Source organism: Schistocerca cancellata, chromosome 12 (genome assembly GCF_023864275.1).
Source record: "Schistocerca cancellata isolate TAMUIC-IGC-003103 chromosome 12, iqSchCanc2.1, whole genome shotgun sequence".
NCBI lineage: Eukaryota > Metazoa > Arthropoda > Insecta > Orthoptera > Acrididae > Schistocerca > Schistocerca cancellata.
In genome coordinates, this window is record NC_064637.1 from 156,813,976 (window position 1) to 156,832,039 (window position 18,064).

An 18,064-nucleotide genomic window follows, 5' to 3' on the forward strand; every position below is an offset into this window, starting at 1 on the left:
AAAACTTCCACCACTGCTGGCGGCTCACCTCCAACTGCGCAACACTACGTGCTGTCAACAGCCAACTGCCCAACGCTACAATAGCGACTATTGCAACAATGCCGACCAGCCTCAGACTGCACACAGCACAGTCAGTGATTTTCATACAGAGCGCTACGTGGCGTTACTAACATAAAAACCTAAACAGCCTACTTATCCAGCTGCCCAACACTACAATGGCGAATATTGCAACAATGCCGACCAGCCTCAGACTGCACACAGCACAGTCAGTGGTTTTCATACAGAGCGCTACGTGGCGTTACTAACATAAAAACCTAAACAGCCTACTTACAATTTGAAATAAGTCAAACATGTATGTTTCAAATACACTGAAGAGCCAGAGAAACTAGTACACCTGCCTAATATCGTGTAGGGCCCCGTGAGTAGGCAGAAGTGCCGCAACACGGCGTGGCATGGACTCGACTAATGTCTGAAGTAGTGCCGAAGGGAACTGACACCTTGAATCCAGCAGGGCTATCCATAAATCCGTAAGAGTACGAGGGGGTAGATATCCCTTCTGAACAGCACGTTGCAAGACATCCCAGATATGCCCAATAATGTTCATGTCTCGAGAGTTTAGTGGCCAGCGGAAGTGTTTAAATTCAGAAGAATGTTCCTGGAGCCACTCTGTAGCAATTCTGGACCTGTGGGGTGTCGCGTTGTCCTGCTGGAATTGGCCAAGTCCGTCGGAATGTACAAAAGACATGAATGGGTGCAGGTGATCGGACAGAATGCTTGCGTACGTGTCTCCTGTCAGAGTCGTATCTAGACGTACCAGGGGTCCCATATCACTCCAACTGCACACACCCTACACCATTACAGAGCCTCCACCAGCTTCAACAGTCCCCTGCTGACATGTAGGGTCCACGGATTCATGAGGTTGTCTCTGTACTCGTACAAGTCCATCCGCTCGATACAATTTGAAACGAGACTCGTTCGACCAGGCAACATGTTTCCAGTCATCAACAGTCCAGCGTCACTGTTGACAGGCCCAGGCGAGGCATAAAGCTTTATGTCCTGCAGTCATCGAGAGTACACGAGGGGGCCTACGGCTCCGAAAGTCCACATCGATGATGTTTCGTTTAATGGTTCGCACACTGACACTTGCTGATGGCTCAGCATTGAAATCTGGAGCATGTGAAACTTCCTGGCACATTAAAACTGTATGCTGGACCGAGACTCGAACTCGGGACCTTTGCCTTTCACAGGCAAGTGCTCTACCATCTGAGCTACCCAAGCACGACTCATGACTCGTCCTCACAGCTCCAATTCCGCCAGTACGTCGTCTCCTGCCTTCCAAACTTCAGAGAAGCTCTCCTGCGAACCTGGAAATCTGCAGCAATTTGCGAAGGGTTGAATTTCTGTCACGCTGAGCGATTCTCTTCAGTCGTCACGTTCTTGGAGGATCTTTTTCTGGTCGCAGCGATGTCGGAGATTTGATTTTTTACCGGATGTCTCTCGAGGTTACGGTGTTACCCCCTCATCGCGCCTAGGAAAACGCCGAATGGGGAAGAATATGAACACTTTTTAGAGCCCTGTGTACTGGATATGGTAGATGAACAGTTCGGGGACGATGATTGTATCAGCATGACAATGCACCCTGCCATTAAGCTGCATCTCTGAGGCATTGGTTCCTGAAATAGACTGGTGTACACTGGAGCTGACCGAAACCCAATGGAAAACCTTTGAGATATGCAGGATAGTAGACTTTGCTCCACTCCAGCGTCTGAAGTGGCTATACTCCGTTCATCATAAGAATAAACCTGATGTAAACAAACGCGATGATTGGTAAGAAGCCGTAGCACACGTACACTGGTGTTGTTATGCTCTTGGAAGTAGCTCCTACTTATGTATGCTGTATACAGGATGTACATAAAGTCCGCGAACACTTTCAGCTATTTATTGCACAAGAACCAAGCACTGTACAGATATCATACGTATGTCATTTTGAAGAGAAGCCCTGAAGGTTTCTTTTCACGTATTCCACCACAGCGTAGTTTGGTAATTTGCCGATAGTCAGCGCTAGTCGCAAACATGGCGAGTTTAGATGCGGAGCGAGCTTTCTGTGTGTCGGAGTTCGACAAAAACAAGTGTGCTACAGCTGTTCAACGGACGTTTAGAACCAAGTACTGTTAGAAGCCACCAAAAAGGTAGGCCATTTACCACTGGCGCAACAAATTCGTTACGATGGGTTGCTTGTGACCGGCAAAGAGAGGCGGGCATCCCAGTGTGAGTGAAGTGAATGTGGAGTGCGTACGAGAGACATTCATAATGAGTCCAAAGAAATTGGTGCGTCGTGCATCCCGTGAACTCGAAATGGCTCCAGTGACAGCGTGGAAAGTCCTGCGACAGCAGCTGTCTATAAAACCATTCAAATTTGAGCTAGTGCAGAAGATCAATGACGACGACAAAGACGAGTATTTTGAGTTTTGTTCGCAGTTGCAACAATTGAATGAAGATGGGGATAGCATTGTTGATCGCTTAATTTTTAGCCACTTTTCATACTAATGGGAAAGTGAACTAGCATAATTTTCGAATCTGGGGTACAAAGCATCCACGGGAATGCACTGAATTTGAGCGTAACTCCCCAAAGGTAAATATTTTTTGTGCCTTGTCACGTCGAAAACTGTGCGACCCATTTTTCTTCGCCGAGAGCTCTGTCAATGGCTATTCCTACTCGGACATGTTGCAGCAATGGCTGATGCCTCAAATGCAGTCGGACTCTCCGTTCATCTTTCAGCACGATGAAGCTCCACCCCATTTCCCTCGTGAAGTTCGTGGGTACCTGAACACGGACACGGAGCTGCCGCATCGATGGATCGGCCGTGCTGCAGAAGGGGACAGCTGTTTCACGAAATGGCCTCCCCGATCACCAGATCTGACTCCGTGCGACTTTTTTCTGTGGGGGCTCACTAGAGATCTGGTGTACGTACCGCCTCTACGACGTGATGTAGCAGAGCTCCGGGAGAGAATACGAGAAGCGACTGCCACAGTCGACGATGCCATGCTGGGACGCGTATGGCAGGAATTCGATTACCGTATTCACGTCTGCCGAGTCACTCATGGTTCACATATCGAATGTTTGTAACAACAACAAAAAATGTTGCAGAGTTTCTCTTCAAAATACGATATGTATGACATCTGTACAATGTTTAGTTCTTATGCAATAAACAATTGAAAGTGTTCCCGGACTTTATGTGCACCCTGAATAATTACGAGGGCAGTTCAATAAGGAATGCAACACATTTTTTTTCTCGGCCAATTTTGGTTGAAAAAACCGGAAATTTCTTGTGGAATATTTTCAAACATTCCCGCTTCGTCTCGTATAGTTTCATTGACTTCCGACAGGTGGCAGCGCTGTACGGAGCTGTTAAAATGGCGTCTGTAACGGATGTGCGTTGCAAACAACGGGCAGTGATCGAGTTTCTTTTGGCGGAAAACCAGGGCATCTCAGATATTCATAGGCGCTTGCAGAATGTCTACGGTGATCTGGCAGTGGACAAAAGCACGGTGAGTCGTTGGGCAAAGCGTGTGTCATCATCGCCGCAAGGTCAAGCAAGACTGTCTGATCTCCCGCGTGCGGGCCGGCCGTGCACAGCTGTGACTCCTGCAATGGCGGAGCGTGCCAACACACTCGTTCGAGATGATCGACGGATCACCATCAAACAACTCAGTGCTCAATTTGACATCTCTGTTGGTAGTGCTGTCACAATTGTTCACCAGTTGGGATATTCAAAGGTTTGTTCCCGCTGGGTCCCTCGTTGTCTAACCGAACACCATAAAGAGCAAAGGAGAACCATCTGTGCGGAATTGCTTGCTCGTCATGTGGCTGAGGGTGACAATTTGTTGTCAAAGATTGTTACAGGCGATGAAACATGGGTTCATCACTTCGAACCTGAAACAAAACGGCAATCAATGGAGTGGCGTCACACCCACTCCCCTACCAAGAAAAAGTTTAAAGCCATACCCTCAGCCGGTAAAGTCACGGTTACAGTCTTCTGGGACGCTGAAGGGGTTATTCTGTTCGATGTCCTTCCCCGTGGTCAAACGATCAACTCTGAAGTGTATTGTGCTACTCTTCAGAAATTGAAGAAACGACTTCAGCGTGTTCGTAGGCACAAAAATCTGAACGAACTTCTCCTTCTTCATGACAACGCAAGACCTCACACAAGTCTTCGCAACCGAGAGGTGCTCAGAAAACTTCAGTGGACTGTTCTTCCTCATGCACCCTACAGCTCCGATCTCGCACCGTCGGATTTCCATATGTTTGGCCCAATGAAGGACGCAATCCGTGGGAGGCACTACGCGGATGATGAAGAAGTTATTGATGCAGTACGACGTTGGCTCCGACATCGACCAGTGGAATGGTACCGTGCAGGCATACAGGCCCTCATTTCAAGGTGGCGTAAGGCCGTAGCATTGAATGGAGAATACGTTGAAAAATAGTGTTGTGTAGCTATAAGATTAGGGAATAACCTGGTGTATTTCAATGCTGAATAAAACAACCCCTGTTTCAGAAAAAAAGTGTTGCAATACTTATTGAACTGCCCTCGTACTAAGTTACATTAAATGAAACTATAAGATATTCAAATGTATTAACACTTGTCGTCCGCCCCCGGTAGCTGAGCGGGTGCCGGCACGGTAGCTCAGCGTGTTCGGTCAGAGGGTTGGCTGCCCTCTGTAATACAAAACTGAGTTAATGGATCAACGACGAACTGAAACGGGTGTCTTGCGACGTCCGCCCCGAGCAGATACAACGAACCAAAGCGAACAAAATAAGATTAAAAAAAAAAAGTGGTCGGCGCGACAGACTGTCAATCCAAAGGGCCCGGCTTCGATTCCCGGCTGGGTCGAAGATTTTCTCCGCTCAGGGACTGGGTGTTGTGTTGTCCTAATCATCATTATTTCATCCCCATCAACGCGCAAGTCGCCGAAGTGGCGTCAAATCGAAAGACTTGCACCAGGCGAACGGTCTACCCGACGGGAGGCCCTCGTCACGCGACATTTCATTTCATTAACACTTGTCAACGTTGTATTTCTTAATCACGCTTTGGCTATGTAGTTTTTATTTCAAAAATCGGGTACAGTCACCGCCTCTGCACTGTTGTGCGCTGCTTGTCGCGCTGTTAATATGCAGTCTGAAAACGGCTGAGGCAACTGACTGTTCCGTAGTGAAACACGCGTGTGGGACGCGGTTAAAAGGTGCCGAGAAATACAGTCCTGGAAATTGAAATAAGATCACCGTGAATTCATTGTCCCAGCAAGGGGAAACTTTATTGACACATTCCTGGGGTCAGGTACATCACATGATCACACTGACAGAACCACAGGCACATAGACACAGGCAACAGAGCATGCACAATGTCGGCACTAGTACAGTGTATATCAACCTTTCACAGCAATGCAGGCTGCTATTCTCCCATGGAGACGATCGTAGAGATGCTGGATGTAGTCCTGTGGAACGGCTTGCCATGCCATTTCCACCTGGCGCCTCAGTTGGACCAGCGTTCGTGCTGGACGTGCAGACCGCGTGAGACGACGCTTCATCCAGTCCCAAACATGCTCAATGGGGGACAGATCCGGAGATCTTGCTGGCCAGGGTAGTTGACTTACACCTTCTAGAGCACGTTGGGTGGCACGGGATACATGCGGACGTGCATTGTCCTGTTGGAACAGCAAGTTCCCTTGCCGGTCTAGGAATGGTAGAACGATGGGTTCGATGACGGTTTGGATGTACCGTGCACTATTCAGTGTCCCCTCGACGATCACCAGTGGTGTACGGCCAGTGTAGGAGATCGCTCCCCACACCATGATGCCGGGTGTTGGCCCTGTGTGCCTCGGTCGTATGCAGTCCTGATTGTGGCGCTCACCTGCACGGCGCCAAACACGCATACGACCATCATTGGCACCGAGGCAGAAGCGACTCTCATCGCTGAAGACGACACGTCTCCATTCGTCCCTCCATTCACGCCTGTCGCGACACCACTGGAGGCGGGCTGCACGATGTTGGGGCGAGAGCGGAAGACGGCCTAACGGTGTGCGGGACCGTAGCCCAGCTTCATGGAGACGGTTGCGAATGGTCCTCGCCGATACCCCAGGACGGGCACGTGCACCTTCCGCCGAACACTGGCGACAACATCGATGTACTGTGGAGACCTCACGCCCCACGTGTTGAGCAATTCGGCGGTACGTCCACCCGGCCTCCCGCATGCCCACTATACGCCCTCGCTCAAAGTCCGTCAACTGCACATACGGTTCACGTCCACGCTGTCGCGGCATGCTACCAGTGTTAAAGACTGCGATGGAGCTCCGTATGCCATGGCAAACTGGCTGACACTGACGGCGGCGGTGCACAAATGCTGCGCAGCTAGCGCCATTCGACGGCCAACACCGCGGTTCCTGGTGTGTCCGCTGTGCCGTGCGTGTGATCATTGCTTGTACAGCCCTCTCGCAGTGTCCGGAGCAAGTGTGGTGGGTCTGACACACCGGTGTCAATGTGATCTTTTTTCCATTTCCAGGAGTGTAGGCAGTCCTTATTGTTTTTCATAAATTTACAGAGTTCTCCAAGGGGACTGTAGTAGTAGTAGTAGTAGTAGTAGTAGATCAGCAGATCTCTTTTTACAAGGATATAGGACATGCCAAAGTATTCACAAATTTAGGTCAATTTAAAATAAGTTAATTCGTATACACATATATTTACTGACCACTAGTTCGAGACAATCAGTAGATTTACTCCTGATATACAATACTTTTTTTACAAATAACTTATTAAATAATGTAATGCCACACTGTTCACTCATCTCTCACTATCAGTCACTGCACACACTATGCACACATTGTTTCATAACACTTCACTCACTACACACACACACACTGGTGATCTCTGGGCCATTTTCTGTACCGCAGCTTCCCATTTGCAATCCTGAAAAACTGAGTCAGCATCCCTCCATAATGAGTGAGATGTTGAGCTCAGAAAGAGGAAGAGGTGTTAGTATTGTGTTATGCATAGCTTGGGGGTAAGTATTTCTAGAAAGGAAAAAAGAAGGAAAAGAATGTAAAGTGAAGTTATTATGTGGAATGTTCAATATTTTATAATCATTATTATTATTAATTATTTGTATAACATTTTTTTTATCAAACCCCTACTCTGTTTTAGCTAAGTAATTCTTCAATGTATAAAATGTATTGCATGACAGGTACTTTTTAGCTGCCTTTTGAAATAAGTGTATTTTTAACATTTCTTTAATCTCTTTCGGTAATTTATTGTACAGTTTTATTCCTTGGTAGAAGATGCGGTTTTGAGTTTTATGTTCATTTTTTCTTGGTAAAAGTAAGTTGACTCTATCTCTTGTTGCATGGTCATGGACAGAGCTGTTTGTGCAGTAATTACCAACGTTATTTTTGATGTGTACAACTGACTGGTAAATGTATTCACATGGAGCAGTTAAAACACCAGTGTTTTGAACAGATTTTTTGCAATGAGCTCGACTAGTATTTTTGGTTATTATTCTTATGGCTCTTTTATGGAGCTTCAAATTGTGTTCATATTTTGTGCATTTGTTCCCCAAGAAAGAATGCCATAGCTAAGAACTGAGTGTACATATGAATAATATGTAACTAAAAGACACTGAATGTTACACACTGATGATAGGATTCTAGCGGCATAACATGCTGATGACATTTTGTTTGCAAGTACCTTTGTGTGTTCACACCACTTCAACTGAGAACAAATATTCATTCATAGAAATTTTGCATTTGTTACACAGTCTGTAGACGTGCCATCTACATTTAATTTAACATTGTCATTTTTCCTCTTCAACTGAAATTCATGGCGTTAGTTTTCCTTATGTTCAGTGTCACTTTATTGCTTATTGACCAATCATAAACTTCCTTGAGAGTTTCATTTTCTTTCTCTGCAAGAAGATCTCTTGTTTTCTCAGTGACTATAATATTGCTTCCATCAGCGAAGAGAATTTTTTCACCATGAGTAACGCTACTAGGGAAGTCATTCATGTATGTCAGGAACAGTATTGGTCCTAGTATGCTACGTTGCGGAACCCCTATATTAATGTATTTTGGTTCTGATAAGTGTTTTACTAAATGCTTAGATGTATTTGAAGTATGTGTTATCTCTGCTCTTTGTACCCTGTCACGTATGATCGAAACCAGTCATTAGCTACCCCTCTTATTCGTAATGCTTCTAATTTATTTAATAGAATCTTGTGGTCGACTGTATCAAACGCCTTAGAAAGATCCAAAAATATGCCTGTGACACTCTTTTTTATCAAGAGTATCAAGTTTTGTTAATTCTACTATGGCTGACTTCGTATATTTGCCACTTCGGAAACCAAACTGCGATTCGCTTAAAAGATTTTATTTATTCTGGTAATTCATTACTCTGTCTTTCATAATTGCTTCTATTATTTTTGAGAATGGTGACAGCAGGGAAATGGGCCGGTAATTTTCTACGTCTTCTGCATTACCTTTCTTAAGCAAAGGTACAATTCTTGCCTTTTTTAACTGCTCTGGAAATGTCCCTGATGTGAAGGATTCATTTATTATATTTGTTAAGCGGCCCTGTGTAATCCCTATGCATTGTTTCAGTTCACTCATTGGTACTTCATCTAAGCCTACTGACGTTTTATGTTTTAGTTTTTGAACAGTGTTATTGACTTCATTCTCTGTGGTTGGAAGTAACATCATTGTATTTAGTGCAACATTATTTACAGGTGTTATATTTGTTTGGGGGAATTTTCGCTGTAACAATAGTATCCGGATATCTATGAGTGGACCTTAATGTGGGATGTGCCTACCCTTCGCCTTTATGACTGTATTAGATATAGCCAAATTTCATATTCACATTTTATGTATAGCGCCACCGGTAGTGTAGCTGATTGTTCACTGTTAAGTCATGGTTCACGGGTTCAAGTCTTGTGGAAGTCATTTATTTTCCTCGTTCAATTTGGAATGCTTCAATTAGGAATGCCTACATCTCGTAATTGTAAAATTCATCATCATTTTTATTAATAATGTACGTCGTCTTCTTTCTAATTACATACTGCACTCGAAATTCCTGTTTTCATTTCAAATACAAATTCTTAATTAGCGATATTTTCTGAAAGACTGTTAACAAAGGTTCCTTAAATTAAGAAATGAAAACAATTTAATTTTTAAGGCAAAAATGCAAAACCAAATACTCTTTATTTGAACTATGTCCATTGTTTTATATCACAGATGTACATGAGTGTCGTAGAAACACAGAAAACAACCATTTTCACAGCATCGAGCACTCCATACAAATGCTGCATTTTTACTTTTGCCGCTCTACCGTTACAATATGAACCCAACAGAACTGATCTGGAGCCAAGTTAAGGGATTTGCCCCGAGAAATAACAACTGTTAGCATTTTGCGCTTTCTGTCTCGTCACCTAAGAAGCGCGCGGCAGTGCTAGAGTTTTCCTGTATATTATTTCATCCTTTTTAAAAAATTAAGTGACATTCGAAGCTATACTGTTTCTTTGCCCGTCTCTTCTTACTTCTGAACTGCAACTGCTCACATCATTGTAGGCTAATTGGACCGCTGGTTGGCCAGTGCTGTCCAAGTTTAATGTGCCGGTAATGCCGTTCTCCCGCGTCATCGCACAGTCTACGTGAGTTTAACACAGTATAAAGCGTATCCTAACGATCGTACTTGACTGTACTGGTCACAGTTTGGCTTCCGCTCCACAGATTCAGGCAAACGCGGAAGAATACATGGCGTAATGTTTACACCAGGTTTATTTTTGTGATGAACAGAGTATACCGTCTCTGGTTTCGGCGCTCAGGAAGAATGGGCTGGCATTCCTCTTCAGAAATCCAGAAACCTCATCGTCCGCCGTGTGTCCACAGTGGCGGCGCCGGTCTTCCTGAGCCCCGTCTTCGTGCAGCCTTCGGGGGCGGCGGGCGCGGAGGCGGCGGGGGTGGAGGCGCGCCCCGGGGGCGGCGGGGGCGGTATGGGCGGCCAGGGCCTCCTGCTGGCGGCGGTGCTCAGCCCCTCCCACGCCCTCTGCTCACCCAGGACCTCCTCCTTCATCGGTAAGTCAAGCTGTTATACACCACAGTCACCGAGAAGGCCCACGTCAGAACCGCGCTACAAGTTTTCAGAAACGAGATGCTGAACTCACGTCGATGTCTTGGCCACCAATTTCTAAAACTAAAACTCCGTCCGAACGGGCCGTGAAGGTCCAACGGTACCGACCGGCCGCCGTGTTGACCTCAGACCACCGGCGTCACTGGGGGAGATACGGAGGGGCATGTGGTCAGCACATCGCTCTCTCGGCCGTATGTCGGTTTACGAGACCAAAACTGCTACTTCTCGCCGGCCGGTGTGCCCGTGCGGTTCAGTCTGGAACCGTGTGACTGCTACGGCCGCAGGTTCGAATCCTGCCTCGGGCATGGATGTGTGTGATGTCCTTAGGTTAGTTAGCTTTAAGAAGTTCTAAGTTCTGGGGGACTGATGACCACAGATGTTAAGTCCCATAGTGCTCAGAGCCATTTGGACCCGCTACTTCTCAATCAAGCAGCTCCTCAGTTTGCCTCACAAGGGCAGAGTGCACCACGCTTGGCAACAGTGCTAGGCAGACCGGATGGTCACCCATCCAAGTGGGCCACGTGACCTAAATTCGGTGAGATGCTATCGGGAGCCAACTCCGTGTCCAGAAACCGCAGGCCCGTAGTTTTCGGGAACTGCTTGATCCTTGCCATATACCTCCAGAGCCCACAGAGGACTAGTGGAGTTCACGCCACTCCTAATCACTGCTCTTTAAAAAGCGAACCAACACGCTATTAACCTCCTATGTCACGGTGTTATTTGGCAACGAACCGTAAATTAACGTACAGTTTTAACGAAACCATTCGTATACGCACGATGTTGCTGCCTGGCAATACACACAGCCTGATGCATCGAGCTAGCCTGTGTTTAGCGGCTTAATGTTGGCAGGAACACTTCAAAATCGATTATCGTTGCTAAAGGTCGGAATTACGTAAATACACTGGAAAACAGCTGGAAGAGTGAATTATTTCTGGAACTTCCGTCACATCTAATTACATTTTTAAAGTATGTAAAATGATGCTTAACGACAGAACAGATTATTTCCATGTCTTTGTAACTGAACGATCAATAATAGCATAATATATTCAAAATTGTTTAGGCTTTCGTGGCCACTTGTTGACAAACTGCCTATTGGCTTCTGTCTCGGGTTCTTCGGCCGACGTTCATCAAATGATTTTTCTGACGTTTCGCCAGCACGAGTGGCTGGCAACTGTTCACCACCGGAAATGGAGGGTGAAGCTTTGACAATGCCAGCCACTCGTGCTGGCGAAACGTCAGAAAAATCATTAGATGAACGTCGGCCGAAGAACCCGAGACAGAAGCCAATAGGCAGTTTGTCATAATATATTCACTTTGTTGCCATATGACAACAAACCTAATATACTGAATAAATCAAATTAAATGAAACTATATTCATCCTGTTACATAGTACTTTGTGTGTCAGACTCTACCCTGAAATATTTTATTCACTGAAATTGGTCTCCAAAAAAAAAGTAAATAAATAAAAAAATAAACAATAAAAAAATAAACAATAAAAAAATAAAAACGCGATTTACGGTTAAGCATTTGGTCATAATATTTTGCCCCTTCATCGTACGTTTCATGGACATTGTTCACAGTGCATTTTCCACATTTTCTCCATCATCTCACCCGAGGTATAGGATGCTAGGATAATCAATCACAGATTCTCCCGAAACTTTGCGTTACGATGAACGACTCTATAAGAATGGCGCCATAACTCGCCTTCGAGAAGACCCTAAAATGAATGACACTGCTGTAGAAAGTGATATTTGGCTAGCGGTTAGAGACGTGGATTACGGAGCTCAAGGCTGTAGATTCATGTTATGCTAAGTTCTAACATTTCTTTTTTTTTTCATCCGCGTTTGTAACAGATTCTGGGACTCTTTTATTAACGTAACAGAGATATATTCTGCAATGTTCGGTGTACCGGGTGATCAAAAAGTCAGTATAAATTTGAAAACTGAATAAATCGCGGAATAATGTAGATAGAGAGGTACAAATTGACACACATGCTTGGAATGACATGGGGTTCTATTAGAACCAAAAAAATAAAAAAATTCAAAAAATATCCGACAGATGGCGCTTCATCTGACCAGAATAGCAATAATTAGCATAACAAAGTAAGACAAAGCAAAGATGATGTTCTGTACAGGAAATGCTCAGTATGTGCACCATCATTCCTCAACAATAGCTGTAGTCGAGGAATAATGTTGTGAACAGCACTGTAGAGCATGGTCCGGAGTTATGGTGAGGCATTGGCGTCGGATGTCTTTCAGCATCCCTAGAAATGTCGGTCGATCACGATACACTTGCGAATTCAGGTAACCGCAAAGCCAATAATCGCACGGACTGAGGTCTGGGGACCTGGGAGGCCAAGCATGACGAAAGTGGCGGCTGAGCACATGATCATCACCAAACGACGGGCGCAAGAGATCTCTCGGACATTTAGTGAACTTTGTTTTTTTTTGGTTCTAATAAAACCCCATGTCATTCTAAGCATATGTGTCAATTTTTCCTTCATTATCTACCTTATTCCGTGGTTTATAAAGTTTTCAAATTTATACTGACTTTTTGATCGCCCGGTAGTTTCCATATAAGAACTCTCTATCTCAGAGTATGTTCGATTTTGTGATTAAGAAACGAAAAATTAAACTGCTGTGAGTGAAACGACCAGGAATGACATTTGTTTCCTTGCTTGTCACGAACACACTGAAGTGACAAAAGACATGCGATACCTCCTAATATCGTGTTAGATACGCTTGTGCCCTGCGTAGTGTAGCAACTGCACGTGGCATTGACTCACCAAGTCGTTGGAAGTCTCGTGCAGAAATATTGGGCCATGCTGCCTCTACAGCCGTCCACAACTGCAAAGGTTTCCCGGTACAGAATTATGAGCGCAAACTGGCCTCGAGATTATGTCCCATATATGGAATTCACGTCGGGCGAACTGGCTGGCCAAATCATCCACTCGAATTGTCTACAATGTTCTTCAAACCAATCACCAACAATTACGGCGCGGTGACATGGTGCATTGCCATCCATAAAAAGTCCGTCGTTGTTTGGGAACGTGAAATCCATGAATGGCTGTAAATGGTTTCCAAGTAGCCGAACATAAACATCTCCAGTCACTGTTCTGTTCAGTTGGACCAGAGGGCCCAGTCTATTGCATGTAAACACAGCCCACACCTTTACGGAGCCGCCACCAGCTTGCACAGTGCTTTGTTTACAACTTGGGTCCATGGCTTCGCTGGGTGTGCGTTTCACTCGAACCCTACCGTCAGCTATTACCAACTGCAGTCCCGACTCGTCTGACCAGACCACGTTTTCCAATCGTCTGTGGTCCAACCGACATGGTCACGAGCCCGGGAGAGGCGCTGCAGGCGATGTCCTGCTGTCAGCAAAGGCACTCGTGTCGGTCGTCTGCTGCCACAGCCCCATTGATGCTAGATTTCACCGTACTGTCCTAACAGATATATAATTATAGTAATACCGATAACTGCGCACGGACGTCGATATACGAGGTGTGGCTAGAAAAAAACCGGACTAGTACTGGTGAAATAATAAAACGAATGCAATAAGGCTGAAAGTCGCGTAGCCTGTCACGTGACCCTCGCTCCGCCTACTGCTCGAGTTTCATCTGCCTCCTGCACTCAGTCTGCCCGTGGCGTCTGTTTTAAGTAGTTGACGTTTTGTCTGTGCATCGGAAAATGTTGAGTGTACAGAAAGAACAGCGTGTTAACATCAAATTTTGTTTCAAACTAGGAAAATCTGCAAGTGAAACGTTTGCAATGTTACAACAAGTGTACGGCGATGATTGTTTATGGCGAACACAAGTGTTTGAGTGGTTTAAACGATTTAAAGATGGCCGCGAAGACACCAGTGATGACACTCGCACTGGCAGACCATTGTCAGCAAAAACTGATGCAAACATTGAAAAAATCGGTAAACTTGTTCGACAAGATCGCCGTTTAACAATCAGAGCAGTGTCTGAGTTAACAGGAGTTGACAAGGAAAGTGTTAGGCAGATTCTTCATGAAAGTTTCAACATGAACAAAGTGTGCGAGTGTCATCACTGGTATCTTCGCGGCCATCTTTAAATCGTTTAAACCACTCAAACACTTGTGTTCGCCATAAACAATCATCGCCGTACACTTGTTGTAACATTGCAAACGTTTCACTTGCAGATTTTCCTAGTTTGAAACAAAATTTGATGTTAACACACTGTTCTTTCTGTACACTCAACATTTTCCGACGCACAGACAAAACGTCAACTACTTAAAACAGACGCCACGGGCAGACTGAGTGCAGGAGGCAGATGAAACTCGAGCAGTAGGCGGAGCGAGAGTCACGTGACAGGCCACGCGACTTTCAGCCTTATTGCATTCGTTTTATTGTTTCACCAGTACTAGTCCGGTTTTTTTCTAGCCACACCTCGTACATCAACGGGACAGGTGAAAATGTGTGCCCCGACCGGGATTCGAACCTGGGATCTCCTGCTTACATGGCAGACGCTCTGTCCATCTGAACCACCGAGGGCACAGATGATAGTGCGACTTCAGGGCCTATCTCGCGCACGCCTCCCGCGAGACCCACATTCTCACCTTGTATGCCCACACACTACATTCGCAGTGTACGACCCCAACACATCTGTCCCCGTTGATCTATATCAACGCCCGTGCGCAATTGACGGTATTAATATATAATTTCGTTCTAGACGTCTGCAGGTCATCAATGGTGTCTGTCCTTTCGGACACGTCCGAAAGACACCATATGCATATAAATAACAGATACTTTCTCCGCCGCTGGTAGCTGAGTGCTCAGCGCGACAGAATGTCAATCCTAAGGGCCCGGATTCGATTCCCGGCTGGATCGGAGATTTTCTCCGCTCAGGGATAGGGTGTTGTGTTGTCCTAATCATCATCATTTCATCCCCATCGACGCGCAAGTCGCCGAAGTGGCGTCAAATCGAAAGACTTGCACCCGGCGAAGGGTTTACCCGACGGGAGGCCCTAGTCACACGACATTCACATTCAACAGATACGTTCGTCGTTCGTCCCACATTGACTTCTGCAGTTATTTCACGAAGTGTTGCTTGTGTGTAAGCACTGAGAACTCTACGTAAACGACGCTGCTCTCAGTCGTTAAGCGAAGGCCATTGGCCACTGCACTGCCCACGGTGAGAGGTAATGCCTGAAATTTCGTTTCTCGAGACACTCTTCATACTGTGGATCTCGAAATATTGAGTTCCCTAACGATATCCGAAAGTAAATCTCCCATGTCCTAGATCCAACTACCATTCCGCTTTCGAAGTCTGTCAGTTACCGTCTAGCGCTCATAATCACGTCGAAAACGTTTTCACATGAATTATCTGAGTACAAATGACAGCTTCTTCAACTCGCTACCCTTTTGTACCTCGTGTACGCGGTACTACCGCCATCTGTATACGTGCCAGGTCCTGATGGGATTCCAATTCGGTTTCATACTTAACTTGCATTTATCGCGAATCTCTAGCCCAACGTAAAGTCCCGAGAGACCGGAAAAAAGCGCAGGTGACGCCTGTATATAAGAAGGGTACAAGGACGGATCCTCAAAATTACAGACCAATATCCTTAACATTCGTTTGTTGCAGGTTTCTCTAAGATATTCTCAGTTCGAATATAATTAATTTCCTTGAGACAGAGAAGGTGCTGTCCATGAACCAGCACGGCTTTTGAAAGCATCACTCCTGCGAAACGCAACTCGCCCTTTTTTAACACGATATCTTGCGAACCATGGATGAAAGGTATCGGACGGATGCCACATTCCTTGACTTCCGGAAAGCGTTTGACTCGGTGCCCTACTGCAGACTCCTACCTAAGGTACGAGCATATGGGATGGGTTCCCAAATATCTGAGTGGCTCGAAGACTTCTTAAGTAATAGAACCCAGTACGTTGTCTTCGATGGTGAGTGTTCATCGGAGGTGAGGGTATCATCTGGAGTGCCCCAGGGAAGTGTGGTAGGTCCGCTGTTGTTTTCTATCTACATAAATGATCTTTTGGATAGGGTGGATAGCAATGTGCGGCTGTTTGCTGATGATGCTGTGGTGTACGGGAAGGTGTCGTCGTTGAGTGACTGTAGGAGGATACAAGATGACTTGGACAGGATTTGTGATTGGTGTAAAGAATGGCAGCTAACTCTAAATATAGATAAATGTAAATTAATGCAGATGAATAGGAAAAAGAATCCCGTAATGTTTGAATACTCCATTAGTGTAGCGCTTGACACAGTCACGTCGATTAAATATTTGGGCGTAACATTGCAGAGCGATATGAAGTGGGACAAGCATGTAATGGCAGTTGTGGGGAAGGCGGATAGTCGTCTTCGGTTCATTGGTAGAATTTTGGGAACCAGCATTTGAGGCTGACTGCAGTACAATTTTACTGCCGCCAACTTACATTTCTCGGAAAGACCCCAAAGATAAGATAAGAGAGATTAGGGCTCTTACAGAGGCATATAGGCAGTTAATTTTCCCTCGTTCTCTTTGGGAGTGGAACAGGGAGAGAAGATGCTAGTTGTGGTACGAGGTACCCTCCGCCACGCACTGTATGTTGCATTGCGGAGTATGTATGTAGATGTAGATGTAGATGCATAACGGTATCACATGAGTTATGTCACCTCATTGTATTTGGTTATTTGTTTCCGAATATGTCGATATTTCCGACAGTCCATACAGACGAGGGGTCGTGTCATTCGCCGCTTGCTGGTCGAGTGCTATCGACTTCTGCGGTCGCATCAAGTCACACGTCATTCCGTCGTCAGTGGGCGGCAAGCCTTTAGCGTCACTAGCTTCTGCCGCCGCTAGCCACGAGCTAACCGCAGCGGTGCCTGGTGTTGCAGATCCGATGCAGGCGGCGACGTACGACGTGCCGCCGCCCCCGCAGTCGGCGGCCGGCACGCTGCGCCGCGACGCCGCCCTCAGCCTGGGCGTGGGCGGGCTGCAGCTGCACCACATGTGCACGACGCCGCCCCCGGCGCCGCTGCCGCTGCCGCTTCCGCCCCACCCCCATGAGCTGCAACACGTCTACGAGGAGCTGCCCGCGTGCTGGCAGAGGCCGCCCCCGGCCTGCCACTAGTCGGTCTTCAGCCTGTGGGATAAGGGACATGGCTGGCCCTGTAACAACTGGCCAGTACCACGCGTGTTTCCGGTCCATTCGAGTGTAATGGATTACCTTCTCGAGTGCGCCATATCCTGGTGACAAACTGAACCACCACAGGGCCCCAGCTCGAGATCACTGTCATTTTCAGTCTACGTGATCAATAGTTTCAGAAGTGTCGATGTCTTAGCAACAAGCTACAGGTAACTGTGGCCCACTTGAACTACTACATGGCACTATCTCTGAGCCCTGTTGTCTTGTGTTGATGTAACAACTAAATAAAAAGTGACAGTTGGCCTAATTGCAATCTCAGTTACCACAGGGCTCTATGTGTGGACCAATTTTCTTTTCTTCACTTATATTCATGTTTCCTTTAAAGATCACTGCCGTCTAAAATGTCTTCTGATTACCAGAACCACCATAGGGCTCCAACTCCAGACCACTGCATTTCCAGTCTAGATAATCGAGGTAGAGTACAATGCTTTATCGAGCGCCAAGAGTTCCTCGAACAGCCGGGAGTGCTGTGAGACTCACTGGAGCATCATAACCACCACAGGACACTATATCTAAACCGCTGTTCTCTTCAGTCTGTGTAACTGACCTAAAGGCAGATGGCGGGTAGGCTGGCTACAACTTGAGATACCATCAAGTCTCTGTATGTCCACTTTTTCAGTAATGGTTGTGGGACTCGGCTGTTCGATACAGGATGTAAATTCAAGCACCGTTCAGTCATCTAGTTTCCAAATTTATTTTATTTGGCTACCAGTATCGGCAATTTAC

General features: G+C 46.1%; 1 protein-coding gene across 1 annotated transcript in view; it reads left to right on the forward strand.

The window, feature by feature from the left end:
- The window catches only part of LOC126109661 (nascent polypeptide-associated complex subunit alpha, muscle-specific form-like), a 232,183-nt gene extending 214,598 nt beyond the window's left edge, over window positions 1-17,585 (forward strand). Inside the window, exons 11-12 of the mRNA XM_049914707.1 lie at window positions 9,928-10,113; window positions 17,028-17,585. Coding sequence (XP_049770664.1) covers window positions 9,928-10,113; window positions 17,028-17,263 — 422 coding nt within the window. The 3' untranslated portion in view covers window positions 17,264-17,585. The remainder of the gene's footprint in view (window positions 1-9,927; window positions 10,114-17,027) is intronic.
- Window positions 17,586-18,064: the final 479 nt, after the last annotated feature.